Source organism: Eriocheir sinensis, chromosome 12, assembly GCF_024679095.1.
Source record: "Eriocheir sinensis breed Jianghai 21 chromosome 12, ASM2467909v1, whole genome shotgun sequence".
Classification (NCBI taxonomy): domain Eukaryota; kingdom Metazoa; phylum Arthropoda; class Malacostraca; order Decapoda; family Varunidae; genus Eriocheir; species Eriocheir sinensis.
In genome coordinates this window covers 6,499,596-6,521,069 of record NC_066520.1, presented here as the reverse complement: position 1 = coordinate 6,521,069, position 21,474 = coordinate 6,499,596, and the positions used below count along the sequence as shown (strand labels likewise).

The window sequence follows — 21,474 nt, the reverse complement described above, 5'->3', positions numbered from 1 at the left end:
CCTAACTCTACTAACTATGTAAAATTCTTTGACTATTTGAACTCTAAAGTGGAGCACATCTTGACCCACTCTCCCTTCGCTGAAATCTCCATCCTAGGAGATTTCAATGTTCACCACCAGCTTTGGCTTTCATCCTCTTTCACTGACCAGCCTGGTGAACAAGCCTACAACTTTGCTATCCTCAACGATCTAGAGCAGTTGGTCCAGCACCCTACACGTATTCCCGACCGTCTTGGAGACCGGCCCAACATTCTAGACCTCTTCCTTACCTCAAACCCTTCTGCTTATTCTGTCAAACTGTTTTCTCCGTTGGGCTCCTCCGATCACAACCTTATTTCTGTATCCTGTCCTATCGCTCCTGTACATCCTCTGGACCCACAGAAGAGGCGATGCTTCTGGCATTTTGCTTCAGCTCGGTGGGACGATCTGAGGATGTACTTTTCCGATTTCCCGTGGAATGATTATTGCTTCCAGGATAGAGACCCCTCTGTGTGTGCTCAGCGCATCACAGAGGTGATTGTCTCTGGAATGGAAGCATACATTCCACGCTCTTTCTCTACTCCACACGCTAAAAAGCCTTGGTTTAATCACGCTTGTTCTCGTGCTGTCAATGAAAGAGAGGCAGCTCACAAAAGGTACCAGAGCCTTCAAACTAATGCTAATTTTGAACTTTACATTTCAGCCCGGAATCGTGCCAAATCTATTCTCCGACTAACCAAAAACTCTTTCATTAATAGAAAATGTCAAAACCTTGCTTTCTCTAACTCTTCCCGTGACTTCTGGCATCTAGCCAAAAATATCTCCTCCAACTTCACTTCTTCATCTTTCCCTCCACTCCTCAGTCCTGACGGCAACACTGCCGTCTCATCTATCTCTAAGGCTGAACTCTTCTCTCAAACTTTCTGTAAGAACTCCACCCTGGACGATTCTGGGCATATTCCTCCTACTCATCCACCCTCTGACTCCTTTATGCCTGTTATAAAGATTCTTCAAAAGGATGTTTTCTTTGCCCTCTCTGGCCTCAATCCTCAGAAGACTTATGGACCTGATGGAATGCCTCCTATTGTCCTTAAAAACTGTGCCTCCGTGCTGTCACCCTGCCTGGTCAAACTCTTTCGCCTCTGCCTGTCAACATCTACCTTTCCTTCCTGCTGGAAGTATGCCTTCATACAGCCTGTGCCTAAGAAGGGTGACCGTTCCAATCCCTCAAACTACCGTCCTATAGCTTTACTTTCTTGTCTATCTAAACCTTTTGAATCAATCCTTAACCGGAATATTCAAAAGCACCTTTCCACTTCTGACCTTCTATCTGATCGCCAGTATGGGTACCGCAAGGGGCGTTCTTCTGGTGATCTCCTAGCCTTCTTAACTGACTCTTGGTCATCCTCTCTTAGCCGTTTCGGTGAAACCTTTGCTATTGCGCTGGACATTTCAAAATCTTTTGATAGGGTCTGGCACAAATCTTTGCTTTCCAAACTACCCTCCTACGGTTTCTATCCTTCTCTCTGTACCTTTATCTCCAGTTTCATTTCTGACCGTTCTATTTCTGCTGTGGTAGACGGTCACTGTTCTTCCCCTAAACCTATTAACAGTGGTGTCCCACTGGGTTCTGTCCTATCTCCCACTCTCTTTCTGTTGTTCATTGATGATCTTTCCAAAACGAACTGTCCTATCTATTCCTACGCCGATGATTCCACTCTGCATTACTCAACTTCTTTTAATAGAAGACCCACCCTACAGGAACTTAACGACTCAAGGCAGGAGGCTGCAGAACGCTTAGCCTCAGACCTTACTAGTATTTCTGATAGGGGCAAGAGGAACCTAGTGTCCTTCAACGCCTCAAAAACACAGTTTCTCCACCTATCCACTCGACACAATCTTCCAAACAACTATCCCCTATTCTTTGACAACACCCAGCTATCACCTTCCTCAACACTAAACATCCTCGGTCTATCTTCACTCGTCAGTCCTGACGGCAACACTGCCGTCTCATCTATCTCTAAGGCTGAACTCTTCTCTCAAACTTTTTCTAAAAACTCCACTCGGGACGATTCTGGGTATATTCCTCCTACTCATCCCCCCTCTGACTCCTTTATGCCTGTTATAAAGATTCTTCAAAATGATGTTTTCTATGCCCTCTCTGGCCTCAATCCTCAGAAGGCTTATGGACCTGATGGAGTGCCTCCTATTGTCCTTAAAAACTGTGCCTCCGTACTGTCACCCTGCCTGGTCAAACTCTTTCGCCTCTGCCTGTCAACATCTACCTTTCCTTCTTGCTGGAAGTATGCCTTCATACAGCCTGTGCCTAAGAAGGGTGACCGCTCCAATCCCTCAAACTACCGTCCTATAGCTTTACTTTCTTGTCTATCTAAAGCTTTTGAATCAATCCTTAACCGGAAGATTCAAAAGCACCTTTCCACTTCTGACCTTCTATCTGATCGCCACTATGGGTTCCGCAAGGGGCGTTCTACTGGTGATCTCCTAGCCTTCTTAACTGACTCTTGGTCATCCTCTCTTAGCCGTTTCGGTGAAACTTTTGCTGTTGCGCTGGACATATCAAAAGCTTTTGATAGGGTCTGGCACAAATCTTTGCTTTCTAAACTACCCTCCTACGGTTTCTATCCTTCTCTCTGTACCTTTATCTCCAGTTTCCTTTCTGACCGTTCTATTTCTGCCGTGGTAGACGGTCACTGTTCTTCCCCTAAATCTATTAACAGTGGTGTCCCACAGGGTTCTGTCCTATCTCCCACTCTTTTTCTGTTGTTCATTGATGATCTTCTTTCCAAAACGAACTGTCCTATCCATTCCTACAACGATGATTCCACTCTGCATTACTCAACTTCTTTTAATAGAAGACCCACCCTTCAGGAACTTAACGACTCAAGGCTGGAGGCTGCAGAACGCTTAGCCTCAGACCTTACTATTATTTCCGATTGGGGCAAGAAGAACCTGGTGTCCTTCAACGCCTCAAAAACACAGTTTCTCCACCTATCCACTCGACACAATCTTCCAAACAACTATCCTCTATTCTTTGACAACACCCAGCTATCACCTTCCTCAACACTAAACATCCTCGGTCTATCCTTAACTCTAAATCTCAACTGGAAACTTCATATCTCATCTCTTACTAAATCAGCTTCCTCGAGGCTGGGCGTTCTGTACCGTCTCCGCCAGTTCTTCTCCCCTGCACAGTTGCTGTCCAAATACAGGGGCCTTGTCCGCCCTCGTATGGAGTATGCATCTCATGTGTGGGGGGGCTCCACTCACACAGCTCTTCTGGACAGAGTGGAGGCTAAGGCTCTTCGTCTCATCAGCTCTCCTCCTCATACTGATAGTCTTCTACCTCTTAAATTCCGCCGCAATGTTGCCTCTCTTTCTATCTTCTATCGATATTTCCACGCTGACTGCTCTTCTGAACTTGCTAACTGCATGCCTCCCCCCCTCCCGCGGCCCCGCTGCACTCGACTTTCTACTCATGCTCATCCCTATACTGTTCAAACCCCTTATGCAAGAGTTAACCAGCATCTTCACTCTTTCATCCCTCACGCTGGTAAACTCTGGAACAATCTTCCTTCATCTGTATTTCCTCCTGCCTACGACTTGAACTCTTTCAAGAGGAGGGTATCAGGACACCTCTCCTCCTGTATTTGATCTTCCTTTCGGCCACCTCTTTTGTTTTACTTTAGGAGCAGCGAGTAGCGGGCTTTTTTTTTATTATTGTTTTCTTTTTTTGTGTCCTTAAGCTGCCTCCTTTGTTGTAAAAAAAAAAAAAAAAAATCCTTAACTCAAAATCTCAACTGGAAACTTCATATCTTATATGCTTCCTCAAGGCTGGGCGTTTTGTACCATCTCCGCCAGTTCTTCTCCCCCGCACAGTTGCTGTCCATTTACAGGGGCCTTGTCCGCCCTCGTATGGAGTATGCATCTCATGTGTGTGTGTGGGGGAGGGGGGTCCACTCACACAGCTCTCCTTGACAGAGTGGAATCAAAGGCTCTTCGTCTCATCAGCTCTCCTCCTCATACTGATAGTCTTCTACCTCTCAAATTCCGCCGCCATGTTGCTTCTCTTTCTATCTTCTATCGATATTTTCATGCTGACTGCTCTTCTGAACTTGCTAACTGCACGCCTCCCCCGCTGCACTCGACTTTCTACTCATGCTCATCCCTATACTGTCCAAACCCCTTATGCAAAAGTTAACCAGCATCTTCACTCTTTCATCCCTCACGCTGGTAAACTCTGGAACAATCTTCCTTCATCTGTATTTCCTCCTGCCTATGACTTGAACTCTTTCAAGAGGAGGGTATCAGGACACCTCTCCTCCCGAAATTGACCTCTGATTTCGAACACTCCTTTAACCTCTGTTCTGGAGCAGTAAGTAGGCAGGAGGAAATATTGACGAAGGAAGGCTGTTCCAGAGTTTACCAGTGTAGGGTTTGAAAGAATGAAGATGCTGGTTAACTCCTGCATAAAGGGTTTGGACAATATAGTGATGAGCACGAGTAGAAAGTTGCGTACAGTGGGGCCGCGGGAGGGGGGGAGGCATGCACTTAGCAAGTTCAGAAGAGCAGTCAGCATGAAGATATCGATAGATGATAGAAAGAGAGGCAACATGGCGGTGGACTTTAAGAGGTAGCAGACTATCAGTATGAGGAGGAGAGCTTATGAGACGAAGAGTCTTAGGACTCCACTCTGTCCAGGAGAGCTGTGTGATTGGAGCCTACCCACATGCTGTCCTGAAGACCACCCATCACTACCCACATGCTGTCCTGAAGACCACCCATCAACCCGGACTCTAGAGGAAGCCGTCCAAGCGAATCAAGAACGAGTTCCGGGGGGCAGCATGAGCCAATGCAAGATGGCGCCACTATAAACACTCCCCTGCGCCAGAACGGGCTGGGCCGAACATCAGGCCCCACCTGGAAAAAGCCTTGGGCCGACCATCAGGCCCCACCAGGAAGATACCTACCGGCGCAACAGGCAAACGACTTAAAAAAAAAAATTAAAAAAAAATACGTGAGATGCATACTCCATACGAGTGCGGACAAGGCTCCTGTAAATGGATAGCAATTGTGCGGGGGAGAAGAACTGGCGGAGACGGTACAGAACGCCCAGCCTCGAGGAAGCTGATTTAGTAATATATATATATATATATATATATATATATATATATATATATATATATATATATATATATATATATATATATATATATATATATATATATATATATATATATATATATATATATATATATATATATATATATATATATATATATATATATATATATATATATATATATATATATATATTTATATTATGAAAAGGCTTTATTGCTGCCACTTTATGCAATTCACATGTCATGAAACGTGTGTCACTGGATATGGCGTCTGAGCCATTCAAACCGATGCTGCCATTCCGAGGGCACACGTCAGCTCGTATTCTTCTGTCAAGTGTGGTATTTGCCCCCGCCCGCCCCCCCCCCCCCTCTCTCTCTCTCTCTCTCTCTCTCTCTCTCTCTCTCTCTCTCTCTCTCACACACACACACACACACACACACACACACACACACACACACACACACACACACACTCTCACTCACCTTTTTTATTACCTTGCGTTGTGGCAGCGGAGTTATTTTTCAATTAATCATGATTGGTTTGACACGTCGCGGAATTACAAATATTACCCTTCATCACCAGGAGAAACATCCTCGACCTGGGGCACCTCGGATGGGCGCGAGACTCATTGAGTTGTGTTCTGGAGCGTGTTCAGCTCACCACTCAGTCGCCTGGTCGTGGGTGGGGCGGCGTGATGGTGGAAGAAGCAGTTGTTTCTTTTGGCTGCTCACTGTTTGTTGTGCTCGGAGGCCTGGCAGGGAGCGGAAAGACGTCTCGCCACTCCTTTGCTCTGGTCTGACACACTTTTAGTATGTGTCAGTTCTCTCTCTCTCTCTCTCTCTCTCTCTCTCTCTCTCTCTCTCTCTCTCTCTCTGTCTCTCTCTCTCTCCTTCATCCATCTTCGTGTTCTCGGGTCAATAGCAGCGACGGACTATTTGCCTTTCCGCTCAACACTATGCACAATGGCGCCACACATTGTTTACTAGTGGGATGCCGCAGCCTCTCTGTTTACATTAGTGACGTCATGAACTTAGGTGGCTGCTCCGTGTGGATGTCCCTGTTTCAGTCCCCAGGTCTTTTTCCGACTTACCTCAACTTACGACCAAGAGGATGGGCTATTAATGTATCAGGGGAGTGATAAATTTATACTTTAGTTGTGGTGCACGGTTGTAAGAGTTATTGCGTCTTATCGGCACTAGCTAATGTTTGCAAGAATCCTTGAAATACAGTATACACGTACGAAAAAATATTGTATGTGCATGTTGTTTGAATACGTGCACCTAACGTCACCACAAAAGGGGTACAAATTTGATGGGGGAACTGTTTTTGTGTCTCAGGCGAGGGTAGTGGACCTAAACAATAGCCTAATTTGGATTTTTTCGTTAATTTCTATGTGACCCACGAAACATTTTAGAGTTTAATCAAAGTATTAGGTTATCTTTGTATTCGTTCATACACACTCTGGCTATATATATATCTATGGTTTCTGATTCTCATAATTGAATGAAATTCTGGTGTAATAAACTCACAAAATCTGTCCCTAGTAAAGCTGAAAGTAATATTTTGAGTTCTGCCTCCATGAAATATACGTAAATGGATAGACATGAAAGCTCACGTTGGTCAGAATAAGTGACATATGCGATGCGTAGTAGTAGAAATATGTTTATTTAATGAATCTGAAACCTGCTACATGTCACGGGCTGCTGCCAGATGTACGATATCATCACATAAGAACATAAGAACGTTGGAGTCTGCCAGGGCCAAGTGTAATTTAAAACAAAGTTATGAATATTGAGAACATTATTCTTCAAGTATCCTTGACACAGATACGGTATTATGATAAATGAAATTATGAAACTTTGGTTGCACAGAAGCCTGAATCTACGACCTGTTATTCGTTGTTTTTTGGTCTACAAAAACTTCTGTGCTATCAATTTTAGGCACTTGATACACTAAAGCAATTAATAAATCACGAACACAGACTTTACTTGTTCATTATGTATTTATACCTTGGAGATAGATTTATACGACTTGGCATTCCAAACCAAAACAAACCTTCTTCTTCTTCTTTTGACCTGTATCGCTTTTCATCGGCTCATCACCATCACTTCTTCTGGTACTAACTCCTCTCTCTGCCTCTCGTAGTTGCTACATTCTACAATTAGGTGTTCCACTGTTTCTTTCTCCCCAGTGTCCTAGACAGCTACAGCCCTTTGTGTTGGTAAGTCTTGGTGAGAGTGAGTTCGGCCCCTCAGCGGCTCCTTTCGGTACTGTGCGGGTTTCGGCCTTTTAAATATCTCTTTACCACGAGTTCTACTGACTAGATTCTGTTCGGTACTTTCCATATTAAACATCAGTCTTTGTGAAATCTATTGGAAAAATGGTTCAAGCTATATAGGAAATTAGGAAAAAAAATGTGAAAATGGTGTAAGCGTAGGTGCGAGTATTTAGCTTGTAATAACTGAATGGTAGAGTATTTCTCACCACTTCACCTGAAACAATGTTCGCATAAACACTTGGGATCAATGTTTTGTAGACTATAGGCACAGTGCATCATGGTTCATCACGGGAGAGATTTTAAAGTGTGCGAGTCCTCTTAGCTTCAACAAGAGTTGACTCAATTTTAGTTAAAGTAGCTAGCGATCACTGGCAATATTGGGGGGACAGAACTCCTCTAATTATTACTGGTTTAAAGGAATAAAACCCCGCACGCTTGAATCGTCCTCTCGTAGGATAGTATAGACTTTATCAAAAGAAGATGTAGTGATCAAATTCCATACAAAATATTTCGAAACTTTTCTGGAGGTCAAACATGCACCTATGCATGATCGGATGTAGAAAAAATACGAGGCTTCTTATGGTGCCTTCTCGATATTTTTTGACAAGTTGTTTTGATCCTAAAACGAGTTTGATCGGCCTCCCATATTTTTCGTATGTGGCGGGAACAGACTGGCTTGCAGGTGACGTCATGACTTTCCCTTCTCTGCGTGAGTTTACACACGTGTTATATTCCCTAGACTTTGAATAATTAAACTTTAACTGCACAACGCCCTATACTACTTTACATACACGCCTGACTGAGTGTGAACACACCCTGGTTCTGCACCAACAATTTTTTTATTTTGTTTATAGATACTTTGAAAAGGGCCGCCTACCATGATTTCTTAGATGTATATAGTTAATCTGACAGATAGTATTGTTCCTGTTGTTACTCTTGCCTGAAATGGAACACTTGCCAGAACTTTGTTTTACAACCTTGTACTGTTTTATCCAGCTTCTATTTGAAACTATCACAAAATAAAAATTTAATGTTTTTATTATCGCTGTTTTTATTAATAATACTTTGTTTTTTTTTCCATTGTTATTTTTGTAATATTTCTGTACATTAAAACGGATATCTGTTTAGTATTTCCGGACTGTTAAGCCACAGATGACCCATATTCCCTGGCGCCAGTGGTAAGCTGAACGTAATCCACCAGCAACTAAAAAGTCTGCCTCCAGTGCTCGTCCTGTACCTCAGCCAATAACAACTAACCCGTAACCAGGAGGCTGCCAAACGCTCATTTGGTTAAAGAAAAAATAGAAAAGAAACGTGTTAGGCCGCAGCCACACAGAAAGCGAGAAAGCTAGAGAGAGCGAGAGCGGGAAGGGGAGTTTCTGTGGCCACACGAAAAGCGAAGCAAGGGGAAGGTTGTCATGGCAACTCGACCCCGCGGAGCTGCCGGAGCAATAATAATAGTCTAGTAACACTACACACTCCTAGCACCTTGCTAGCACCCACCCCGTCGGCGCACACGAGGTTTATGTGAAAAGTTTTTTTTATAAACAGTTCCGTGCTTCACTTCTTTGTCGTTTTATGAAAAATCTGTATATACCATCGTGTTCAGGAGGCTTTTATACCTAAGATGGAATTGTTTATTTTAGTCTTTATTTCATAGCCGTTGCAAATTATAGCTATATGTAAAATGTGTTATAAACATTACGGAGTGTTTATTTAAATTCAACTCGTCACAATTTATTTAGTTTCTGTTTTATTGAGTTTTCACAAACATATTCGAGTTCTCCAATCACTGCTGCGTCTAACGGTGTTAACCAAAATGTTCTATCTAATGCATGAGTTGAGTTACGGCAAATAATATGGAAGCATGTCTGTGATGTCACACCTTCTGACCGAGCAATCTCGCGCGAGAAAGAAGTTAATCGTCAACTCTCCTCTCTTTCTCGCTTATCACCTAGCTTTCTCGCCATTACCTGCTCGCTGCCAGTGTGGCCACTTCCATTGATTATTATGTATTAAAGTTTCTCGTTCGCTTTCTCGCTGCCTGTGTGGCCGCGGCCTAATTAGGGTGCGAAGCGTCTGGTCACGGATTTTCACCTCATTTATCCCTTGAAGAGTTTCATGTTTGGATTTATGGGGATTTATAGCAGAGTTAAGACTCCGAACAAACCAGGAGTGTTATTTACAGCTTTGAACCCGACGATGAGAGCTGGCACTGGACAAAGTCGAGCGTTTGAGAATTGAAACTTATGCCTGAACGGAGTCAGGTTCTTAATGGGAAACGTTATTGATATATTACTTCCAAAGGTTGAGTGAAGACACCTTATAGTGTAGTAAACTGAATAAAACAGATGAATAGATCCTGAAAGTTGATTACCGGTGCGCGCAAGCGTATGCATAGAAAGTACACGTAAGGGCCTTTTTTGGCGTATTCCTGGGTGTCGAAGCTCATTTAGGGGTCCGAGGCTGTGTCCGTGGGTCATTTTAGTTGTCTTTGTATGGCCTGTAGGATTTGTTTCTTGTTTATGTATGTTCCTTCTTAATAGTCTTCTTGCTTACGCTTACGTGAAACACTTCTTGCATATACACGGTATTTTGGATGAAAGATAAAATGATGATATAAATTCACGGAGTCTGAAAGTAGGCCTGAAGATGAATATGAAGAAAAGATCATATTCAAAATAATCATTTGACAGGACAACAAATAATGGTCGGGAAGGAAACACTTGACAGAACAGAGGAATACAAATATCTAGGGTAAACATTAAGTGCAAACCCATACCGTACCACGAAACTTTAATCAGAAAGAGAATAGGAATGGATGTATTGCTTTTAATAAACATAGTATAGTAATGTCATGGATAGCAACCTGCTACTCTCTCTGAAAAGAAAGGTGTGCAATCACTGTGTCATGCTACTTCTAACACACAGCTCAGTAACTCGGCGCATCACATAACAAAGATAAAGCCATGAAGCGCACATGAGGAATGGAGAAATAAATGCTGTGTATAACTTGTAGAGACAGAGAGCGAACATCATGGATCAGAAAACAGACAAAGTTTGAAAATGTGATAACACTTAAGAATAAGAAATGTACTTGGGAAAAGCATATGATGGACAACCAAAGTAACAGAATGACAATCCAAAAATGTAAAGGCTCGGGCAAACAGAGCACCAGGTGGAGAGAGAAAATCATAGCATTTGCTGGAGTAGGATTGAGAAGAGAGTTTGAGAATGTAGGGAAATGTCTGTCCCACAGTCAACCAGTAATGACTGATGAAAATTATCACTCACCTGCATAACCACAACACGTTTTCCTCTCCATTGACATTTGCATGCTTTTATAAATGTGTGTGCTTTACCTCCTGATGAAGACAAAAGTTTTAATTAATTTTCACTGCTTATACGAATCTCGGTGGCAAGAACCTTTTGTTATACTTCATATTTGCTTGAGAGGTCGGTATTCCTTCAGTGACCATCTGCCTCCACAGGACAAACCACTCGGCTGCTGCGCCATAAATGTATTTCATTTGATCCAATATTTTTTTCTTAACAATTTCCTCTTCAAACTCCGAATGTACAGTTTAAATAACAAAAACCGTTTTACATACGCCCTTTGTATCAATTCAAACATGAGGAAATACTTGATTTTGTCCGTCCAAATATTTTTAATTAAGTTTTTGATGTTGCAATATTTTCCTATTTATTTATTTTTAAATTCATATTTTATTCTCATTATTCAGTTAGGAAGATGAATGTTATGTATCTTTGACCCGCCACCTCGTAGGAGGTGGACTACGAGGTGGACCTGACATGCACGCAGTACAGGTAAAGGACCTTCATCATGTCTGTTTTAAAGACTTCAATATATATATGACTGGATCGCAATGTTTCATTCCAGCGTAAGCTATTTACACACAATCAGAAATATGGAGCGCGATGGACATCCCCTTTCCTCCGTCCTGACCACTGGGAACAGCTTAGTCTCGCAAGAGTCTTCTTTCAGTATACTACTTTGCTTTTCCCCGTTTGTTACTTGTTAGAAGCTTTTCTATGGTATACAACCATAGCTTTATTCGTCGTCAGACACTTTCCTACTCCTTGCTGGTTGCATATCCCTCTTTCGCTTTTGTATATCTGTAGAAAAATAGTAAACTAGCTGAAGTAGACTAACACGTACTTCACAAAAAGAAGCCTGTAGCTAAAGTAATGGTTTTAGTTGTTAGTATGTCCCGTCCCAGAGCCTTCTTCTTTGAACTAAGAACTCGGATAAGATGCTTAGCTCTTGACTCACCTCTCCCAGCCTCCTCGGGAACATGAAGCGGGGACTTGCAGGCCGTTGCGTAGATGGCAGGAGCGTGGGCCTTGCCAGAGGTACGATATGAGCTGTCAGATCTTAAGTGCTGTAAGTGGATCAGAATCTCTTGACGCATCTTAAGTGCCTATCAAGTGTTATTAAGTGACGAGGACCTGCCACGAGAGTGTCTGAGTTCCTCCATTCGCAGGGTGGAGAGTTAATAAAGCGATGCCCGTTCCCTTCGTTGCTCGAGAGGAGCCAGCCGAAGAGAAGTCTTACGTACTTGTGTGTCGTGTCGGGGATCAAATTTTATTAATACAAGTCTATTGTTTCATTAACTGATTCCAAAGTAGCTTAAAAGTTTATTGTGTGTGTGTGTGTGTGTGTGTGTGTGTGTGTGTGTGCACTGCCGTAGTTTCTAGGGGGCTAGGGGAGCTGTAGCCCTCCCTATGTTTTCTATATCGGCCAAAAAATGCCTCTAGAAGTGCTTATGTAAAAAAAAAATTAAAAAATCGCCCACCTGCTCATGAACGCTTCGCTCGTCACCCTCCCCCCAAACTCATGAACTTTTGATGCTCTAGCCCCAAAAAATATTTGCCAAAATTACGGGCCTGGTGTGTGAATGTGTGTGTGTGTGTGTGTAAAGACGAGAGAGAGAGAGAGAGAGAGAGAGAGAGAGAGAGAGAGAGAGAGAGAGAGAGAGAGAGAGAGAGAGAGAGAGAGAGAGAGAGAGCCTGTGGGGGCATTAGATTATAGATTTCCCCCCCGCCAGAACATACCATGCGAAGAATGACAACTGATCCATTTTTGGAACTCAATCTCAGTAGCTTGCCGCTCCGGAGCCTCCTGTTGCAAGCCGAGACATCGGTGAAAAGTGTTGTCGAGGTGTGCTCTAGTGTGGGTAAGCAAGGAATATGTTTTACTGAGGAAAGTGTCCATGTTATCCAATCGTTTGATTTTTTTTTTTTTTCTTTTTCGTGTGTATTATTGTGTTTATTTGAACGTCTTCATTCAGACCAGCAGCTAAATCGTTACAGGGTACCGAATGTCCCTGCCAGATGTGAGTTGTAGAAAATAAGTGCCCTGTTAACAGTTGAAAAGAGCTGTATTTTTCACTGCTTTCTTTTCCTTTGATAATCTTATCGTGACATAAGACTCGAGCCTCAAGGATACCTGGGCCCAGCCATCATGGACAGGACACAATACGGCAGAAACTCTGCGGACTCCTACAAGCCCTATGACCTGGCGTGCAAGAAGCGGCCTGCCCCTGGATGTGAGTACCGCCCGCCGGGGATCACGTTGACAGCTTTGTGAAACCTTACGAGCATAGACAAGCTGGACTGCAGGAATAAGCAACGCGATGACGGATGTTGATGGGGCGGGCTCTCACACCTTGCATGCCACCCATACCTCAACACCTTCACGCTGCCTCCGTGCTTTCTCGCTTGGCCCTCTGTTCCATTACTAACTCATACCCAACTTAGTATGCTACTTAACAAAGGTCTGTCTCTTTTGAAGTAACTTATAAAGCCTTATTTGCCTGGTATGACAATCCTGTGACATTGTTTAACATTTTTTTTATGCTGTTTTCAATAGACATCAGTATCAATAGCCAATTTATTGTCAGTAAAATGCACTATATTCAGCCATGTTTCTTTTGCAGTTTCTCTGTTATAAACATTTTTGATGAGTTCCCTTACATATGTCCAAATTACCGAAGTTAGCCTTAAAAGTACCCACTCGCGTATATGGATAATGGAGAAACCGTGCGTTTTATAAGGTAAGCTGAAACAAAGATATATACCGTTGCTTTGCAAGAAGCAAGTACTAGCCGCTTGCGTTTCGCACTCATGTACTACACGATGATAGAGAAAACGTGCGCATTATAACGTATGCTGAAAAAAAAATCCATATATTTTTTTTTCGTGTGTGTGTACGGCTGTACGCAGTACATATATCACACAATTACAACAGATTAAAATACGGTGCACTATGAGGTAGCATGTGAGTATTATCTTTCAGCGTAGTTCTTTAGTAATAAGTACGCACAACAATGTGCTGTGAGATAAGACGATATTGCTGGTCTTCATCACAAACGAGATACAACCCAAGAGAAGGGAGATAATGATGATAGCGAAGTAAATGCACTCCTGAGTCATTACGAGTGTTGTGTACACATAATATAATACTACGGGGAGGTGTAGCAGGTGAATTGGTCGTGCTGATAACTGATGAGATGGCTGACGCTAAGCCGGAGAGATAGTATACTACCCGTGACTATATAAAAAAAAAAATACCCACCCCATTCATATATAGCAACAGGGGAAAGGAAACAGGCAGTGTGCGGAGATGGGGGCAGGCGTGTTATCATGGGGAGTGAAGCAGGCAGTGTTGCATGGAGGATGAGGGCAGCGTGTTGTTATGGGGAGGGGGACAGGCACAGTGTTGGGGAGGTGGTAAGCAAGGTGTTAGAGGATGGGCACTAATGGACTTGTAACATAACTTTAGGAGCAAAGTCTGTGTACCGCTAAATCATGCATTTGAAACTGTAATGGACTAAGTTATATAAAGAGAGGGGATGCCGTGATAAGTAATATTGACCTGACTAACTAAGTAACGGTCCAAAGTAAATAGAGGATAAGTAAGAAGTGCCATTAAAAAATAAACAGGTCGAGTTCTGGATAAGTTACTCCCCTTACATTACGGTATATTGCCCGTCTTCATAAGCCACTTCGTTTTACCGACCCACAGCAGCTCAGAATGTTTTACTCAGAGGTCTTTTTTATCCTATAGACCCATGTGTCGCTATTATTATTATTATTATTATTATTATTATTATTATTATTATTATTGTTATTTTATTATTATTATTATAATGAATGGTGCACGAAAGTATGAATTTTATATATATATATATATATATATATATATATATATATATATATATATATATATATATATATATATATATATATATATATAATTGAAGGTAAACTCAAATAAAGTTTGGTCGTGGCTATCATTGACTCAAGCCCCGCTCCTCGCTGTGTCGATGGCGGCGCCACGATGGTCTCGGTGTCAGAGCTTGGGGAACAGACGTACTGATGTGGAAGAGGATAGCCGATATGGATGGCGTCAGGTGAAAGGGATATTCAAGAAGTCAGGGAAAGGATATAGCCATTATGGGGAAACGTAGCGGCTAAGGGATATACTATAATGTTCTACGAATATGGAAAAACAGGATAAAGATTTAGTCACAAGGTCACCCTTGAAGAGAGGGTTGAAAGGGAGTAACTGTTAGAGGAAAAACAAACCTCACGAAGATAGAAGATAACCCGAAGGAGAGAGGGAGAGAAGAGGTTCAGGGCGAGGGACGCTGAGGGAGGAGGACGTGGCAGAGGGCATGACTCAGATGGCAGGGCAGGGCGGGGCGGTTAGGGATGACGTAACCTCCGCACACACCCCAGTCCTTGGCTAAGCGACTGGTGTGTTGTTGGTTGCCGCATAATTAATTAAAGTTCTCAGACTCTCATTTTTCCCTCACGTAACCCACCCCTCACCATTACCCTGCTTCTGTTTTAAGAGATAGGAATGATGTACTATATATATATATATATATATATATATATATATATATATATATATATATATATATATATATATATATATATATATATATATATATATATATATATATATATATATATATATATATATATATATATATATATATATATATATATATATATATATATATATATATATATTAGTCTTTGTCGTGGTGGTCTTCTTGTGTTTGGAGAGATCGTGACCTTGAGCGAGACGGCCAAGGTGCCAGCGTAGTGGGCCAAGGAGAGTATCGCAGTGCCATGATCAGTGGGGCGTGGCAGGAGGAAGGGATAATGGAGCTGGGCGGGCCGTGGGTCGGTGGATTAGTATTAAAGGGGACGATGGGCAGGAAAAGTCTTCTTGGGGGTCGTTTGTCGCTCCTCGCCTCGTCTCCGACAGCTAGATAGGCTCCATCCTGCCAGTCCTGCACTCATCATGACTTCATTACCATTGTTTTTCCTTCCTGACTCTCCCACTCCCCCACTCTCTCTCTCTCTCTCTCTCTCTCTCTCTCTCTATATATATATATATATATATATATATATATATATATATATATATATATATATATATATATATATTTTTTTTTTTTTTATTTTTTTATTTTTTTTAGGGTGGGGTGAGGGGGGACATCTCTTGTCGAATTCGAATGCACATGTACTTGTATTTTTCTCCCTTATTAATCCTACTTCGGACAGTCGCGCGTTTTAGTGTGTGTAATAATTCACCCTGGCCTGACCACGCGATAGACTCACGATGGCCATCCAGTTCCCTTCCAGAATAAGCTAGGAACTCACAGGTGACGGATCCTTAGGTACGGCTGGGGAGGCGGGACACATTCCCCGACTGACACTCAGTACCCATTCACTGCTGGGTGGACATGCTGCACGTATTAAAGGAAACTGCCCACCTGCCGTCACTCCGCTTGGGAATCGAACCCGTACCTCTCGGTTGTAAGGCGACCGTGCTAACCACTGCACTACGGAGCTCTGTAGTGCTCTGTGTGTGTGTGTGTGTGTGTGTGTGAAAATATACTGAGGGAAAAGGGCAAATACATTAAGAATTAAGGAAATTTCTCACAAACCAAGCTGGATTAAGGTGTGAATAAACTCAGGGTGAATGATTGGTGTGTGTGTGTGTGTGTGTGTGTGTGTGTGTGTGTGTGTGTGTTCGCCCCCTCTCCGTATCACATGACCCTTCCGCCCTTCCTCTGCGGTTGGCCACTTCTCCTCGTCTTCTCCCTTCCCAGTACCCCTCCCCTGCCTCTCAACACTCCAATAGCCGATAGCCTCCCTGACGTCGTGTGCTGCCTGCCGCCTTCATCGGCCCCATAGAACCAAAAGCAGGCTACTTTGTTTCGCCCTCAATCTTTCAGGGAGTTTTTACTGAATTAAAATAGAGAGGGAAAGCGGATTGCCTAGCGTCGAGAGGTCAGACCTAAAACCTCTAAGTCACTGTTCTTCATCCCTTTCTCGCTGTGGTCCTGTTTTACCGTGTTTAAGCACTACTTCCTATTGTTACCGATTTGTAAACCTTTCGACAAAATTATATTCGTGTAGAGGAACAAAGATTTCTATGTTCTGGTCGCTTGCGTTCCTTGTATTGTTCAACAGGTGTGAGATAGTACTAAATAATAATTTGAAGAGGCAAGTAAATGACATTGATTAACAGTGCTTTTGCAATTGTGCGGTATCGTTATAGTGAGTATGTGGCAAATCAGCGATTACTCCGTGAAACTAAATCACAGCCTGTTACCTTCGTTGTCCGTGAATGCCGACTCCATGGCAGCTATAGGGACATGTGGCACGCCTCCCAAAATTGCTCACTGGGTTTGTATCTGTGACAACCCTGAGTGGAGTTGGTCGAGGGTGTGCCTGCAAAGTTAGAGCAAGTTGGTATAAGTCCTACCATGATACGAGTTAACTATAGGAAGGTAAGGGGTCCTACATGGCGACATTTGTTGGGTCAGGCAGCGCCCCCCCCCCCCCCTGGCTTACGCTCCCACTAAATGATGATGATGATGATGGTGATAATGACTAAAGTATGTATTCCCGCCGCCAGGTGTTTATTTTCTATTTGTGAAGGCTTTGTGACCTAGTAGGTGAGAAGACTTACGCTCTGATAGTAGGACGTGACCCGTATATTGAAGAACACGTAAGTTCCTATCACCCCATCCACCACGACGGCCACCAGCTTGACCCGACTGCTTTCTTTGGTTACGACACGGATACCCAGCCTTGAGGGGTCTCAGCCTCTCTTGCATGATCTAATGCTGAAGTCGATCTGTAGCGTGATGGGATCTGCCAGTCATCTCAGGTCTTGGCTCACATGATGTTAACACACACAACAATAGTATAGTTAGTTACAATACTACGTATAGTTATTTGTAAAACAATGTTGCGACAGCGTCAAGTGGGCACAAGACAAGCTGGCTACCAGACCTTGGGTGAAAGGTGGAAGAACCCACAAGCCCGTTGGATTACTCTTAAGTGTGGTGCATGAAATATTATCAGTATTTCATTGTCACGTTGAGTGACTCAAGCTTACCGTCAGTGTAATGTTGAAGCAATCTTGAGTTTTCCATTCCCGCCACCATGACGCCACCACATCCATCCTCCATCTTCCCAAACCACACGCGTGGACGCCAGGTTTGGCTGTCTCTCAGAAGAATGAGCTCATGGTGAAAACATCTTCACACACACACACACACACACACACACACACACACACACACACACACACACACACACACACACACACACACACACACACACACACACACACACACACACACACACACACACACACACACACACACACACACACACACACACACACACACACACACACACACACACACACACACACACACACACACACACACACACACAGGACTTATTTTTTTGTTTTTTTTGTTATCAGTATTTTTTAATCTGATTAATTCATATTATTGTTACTACTACTACTACTACTGCTACTACTACTACTACTACTACTACTACTACTACTACTACTACTACTACTACTACTACTACTACTACCACCATCACTACTACCACCACCACTACTACCACCACCACTACTACCACCATCACTACTATTACTACTACTAATACTACTACTAATACTAATACTACTACTGCAACAACTACAAACTACTACTACTACTGCTGCTGCTGCTGCTACTACTACTACTATTACTACTACTACTATTACTACTACTACTACTACTACTACTACTACTACTACTACTACTACTACTGCAACTACAAACTACTACTACCACTACTGCAACTACAAACTACTGCTACTACTACTGCAACTACAAACTACTACTACTACTACTGCAACTACAAACTACTACTACTACTACTGCAACTACAAACTACTACTACTTCTACTACTACTACTACTACTACTACTACTACTACTACTACTACTACTACTACTATTATTATTGGCCAAAGAAAGACAGGTTGATTATACCCTAGCCTGGACTCGAACCACAGTCGTGGCGCCCGACGCCACCCCCGCCGTTCAGCGTTGGTGGCAGCGGGTACCACACCTGTGGTTCCAGTCCTGGCTGGGGTATTATTATTATTACTGTGATTATTATTGTTTTTATTATTATTATTATTATTATTATTATTATTATTATTATTATTATTATTATTATTATTATTATTATTACTCTTATTATTATTATTATTGGTAGTAGTAGTAGTAGTATTCTGCCATTAAAATTATTGTTATTATTATTACTGTTATTATATTATAATTATTATTATTACTAATAGTAGTAGTAGTAGTAGTAGTTGGATGCCACAGTCATTAGCGAACAGAGTTGGGGCTAATGACCTCCAAGCTATGGAGCCCTCCATGATTATGTGTCGGGAAAATAAACATGGGTGGAGGTATCATTTATGTAGTAGTAGCAGTAGTAGTAATAGCAGTAGTAGTAGTAGTAGTAGTAATAGTAGTAGTAGTAGTAGTAGTAGTAGTAGTAATAGTAGTAGTAGTAGTGCACACACACACACACACACACACACACACACACACACACACACACACACACACACACACACACACACATAAATATTTAGATAAACTGCCCTCTGATGGACAGCTAAAGGGATGACAGGCAGCATGAAGAGCACGGCATCGACGCGGCATGTCAGAGGTGATCAGCCGATGACTTGCAGCCACGTGGGGCTCTCAACTCATCAATCCATCGAAACGTGTTTAGCAATGCCTCTTCTCATGTGTGTTCGGTGCAAGGCAGGGTGAACATCATTCAATTTCATTTCAAGAAACCTTCACATATTGATTATCTTATAACTATACAGTTGACAGCTTCAGTTTAACCTGAAGAATCCTTGCATATACTGATGTATGATTTTCTTTCGAAGACTTGTTTCGATTAATGTGACAAAATTTACAGTTTGAACAACAGATTGGATTCGTGATGTGGGTGTGGGTGGGTGTAATAATAATAATAATAATAATAATAATAATAATAATAATAATAAAAAAAATAACAATAGCGGTTTATTCAGTTACGGCACCCGTCAGGCTGCTAACGAGACCAGTACAAAAAGAAGGGGGATGGGGAACGGGGATCTGATACGTCTGTGGGAAGGTTGGGGCGATCGAGCTTGGGGTGCGGGAAGTGCAGTGTGGTGGTGTCGAGAGTGTGTGTGTGTGTGTGAGAGAGAGAGAGAGAGAGAGAGAGAGATGTAGCGGTAGGGGAGATGATAATATTAGCTGCTCTGACGTTTCTTATGTTTACCGTGTACACTTGTCTGATCTTGCATGTTCGTGTGTGTGTGTGTGTGTGTGTGTGTGTGTGTGTGTGTGACGGTTTGGCAGACATAGGATAGTAACTGAGCCAGCAATTCTGTCAAGCCGTCCAGTGTTGGGTGAGGACCGGTGGGGGTGGTTGGGCGTCGGCGGTGAGATCCAGAGTAAATTGAGTGAAACTGTGAATCTCAACTGACAGCACTTGCGCTTTACCTGTGACTTCAAGAGATTGGGCGTGTGTGTTTGCGTGTTTGTTTGTGCTGGCAGTGCCCAAGGAACCAGGCTAGTCCGTCGCTGCTTCTTGATTTCCTCCCTCGTCTCAGTCACGTACTTTGAGCTGCCCGAGTTCAGTCGCACCGAGTGTTCACCATACATACACGGGCCGGGTTGGCGATGAGGGCGTTGCAACGGACGACGCACGAGTTTGCCGGTACATTGTCACATGCGTTTCGTGCTTAATCACACACACACACACACACACACACACACACACACACACACACATTGAGGTTAGAGAGCTAGGATGCACTTTTTTTTTTCACTTAGGTGTGTCAGTGACGAGAGCTGTAATTATGAATGGCATAGTACAAGCAGTGTGTAGAGGTGTGCGTGTGAAGGAGAGGTCGGGGGCGGGGGAGAATTACATGTTCTTTAGGGAAGATAGTTAAAGCAGGTAGTTGTTGATGTAGTAAAGTCATCCATAAAAGAGACTTGATACTGTGGTGGTGTGGATAGTGCTGGTGGTGCTACAATTAAGTGTGGTTGTATATGTTAATGGTCACTCAATTGTGTGGTATGGGAGATGGGACTGTGTATGTGATGGGAGTTTAGATTGACATAATGTGGTACTTTTGGAAGTATGACAATGTGAGGTGTGTAACGGGGATTCAACAGGCTATGCAAACTTTGAAATTTCATGTTGATTAAATGTGTGTGTTTGAGGCGAGGCAGACTATGATGGTGGGGGTGGTGGTGGTGGGGCGGCTGCTCAAAATGTGTGTTAGAGAAAATACTAGTTAACGTGAGTGTTATCTATAATGTGAGAAACAGCATATAGAAGTGTGGAAATGTGCCAATGTGGTGTAAGGGTTGTATAGAGCGGTGGAAGTGCGGAAGCCTGATAGAGCAAGGGGGTAGGGGTAGTAATGTGTTGGCGGTGGCGGCGACAGCAGGATTTGGCAGAATGAATGTGGTGGTGGCTGGCTGACTATGGCACAGTCTCATAAACAAATGCTACGTTTAGCTCGAGAATCAGGAAGCAGACATCGACAACACACCTTGACAATATTAACCACATCAGTTTCTACCATTAGAGAGAACAACAGTGATAAACTTTGAAAAAGTCACCAAGCCATAAACAAACTATGTG

General features: G+C 42.8%; 1 protein-coding gene across 5 annotated transcripts in view; it reads left to right on the top strand.

Moving 5' to 3' along the window:
* The window catches only part of LOC126997334 (transforming growth factor beta-1-induced transcript 1 protein-like), a 176,021-nt gene that overhangs the window by 38,788 nt on the left and 115,759 nt on the right, over nt 1–21,474 (top strand). The window contains exon 2 of one of the 5 annotated variants that reach the window (XM_050858371.1): nt 12,851–12,969. The exons of 3 other annotated variants lie outside the window; for them this stretch is intronic. In XM_050858371.1, coding sequence (XP_050714328.1) covers nt 12,885–12,969 — 85 coding nt within the window. In that variant the 5' untranslated portion in view covers nt 12,851–12,884. Of the gene's footprint in view, nt 1–12,711; nt 12,970–21,474 lie in introns of all 5 variants that reach the window. One more of the 5 variants, XM_050858372.1, reaches the window with a different exon arrangement.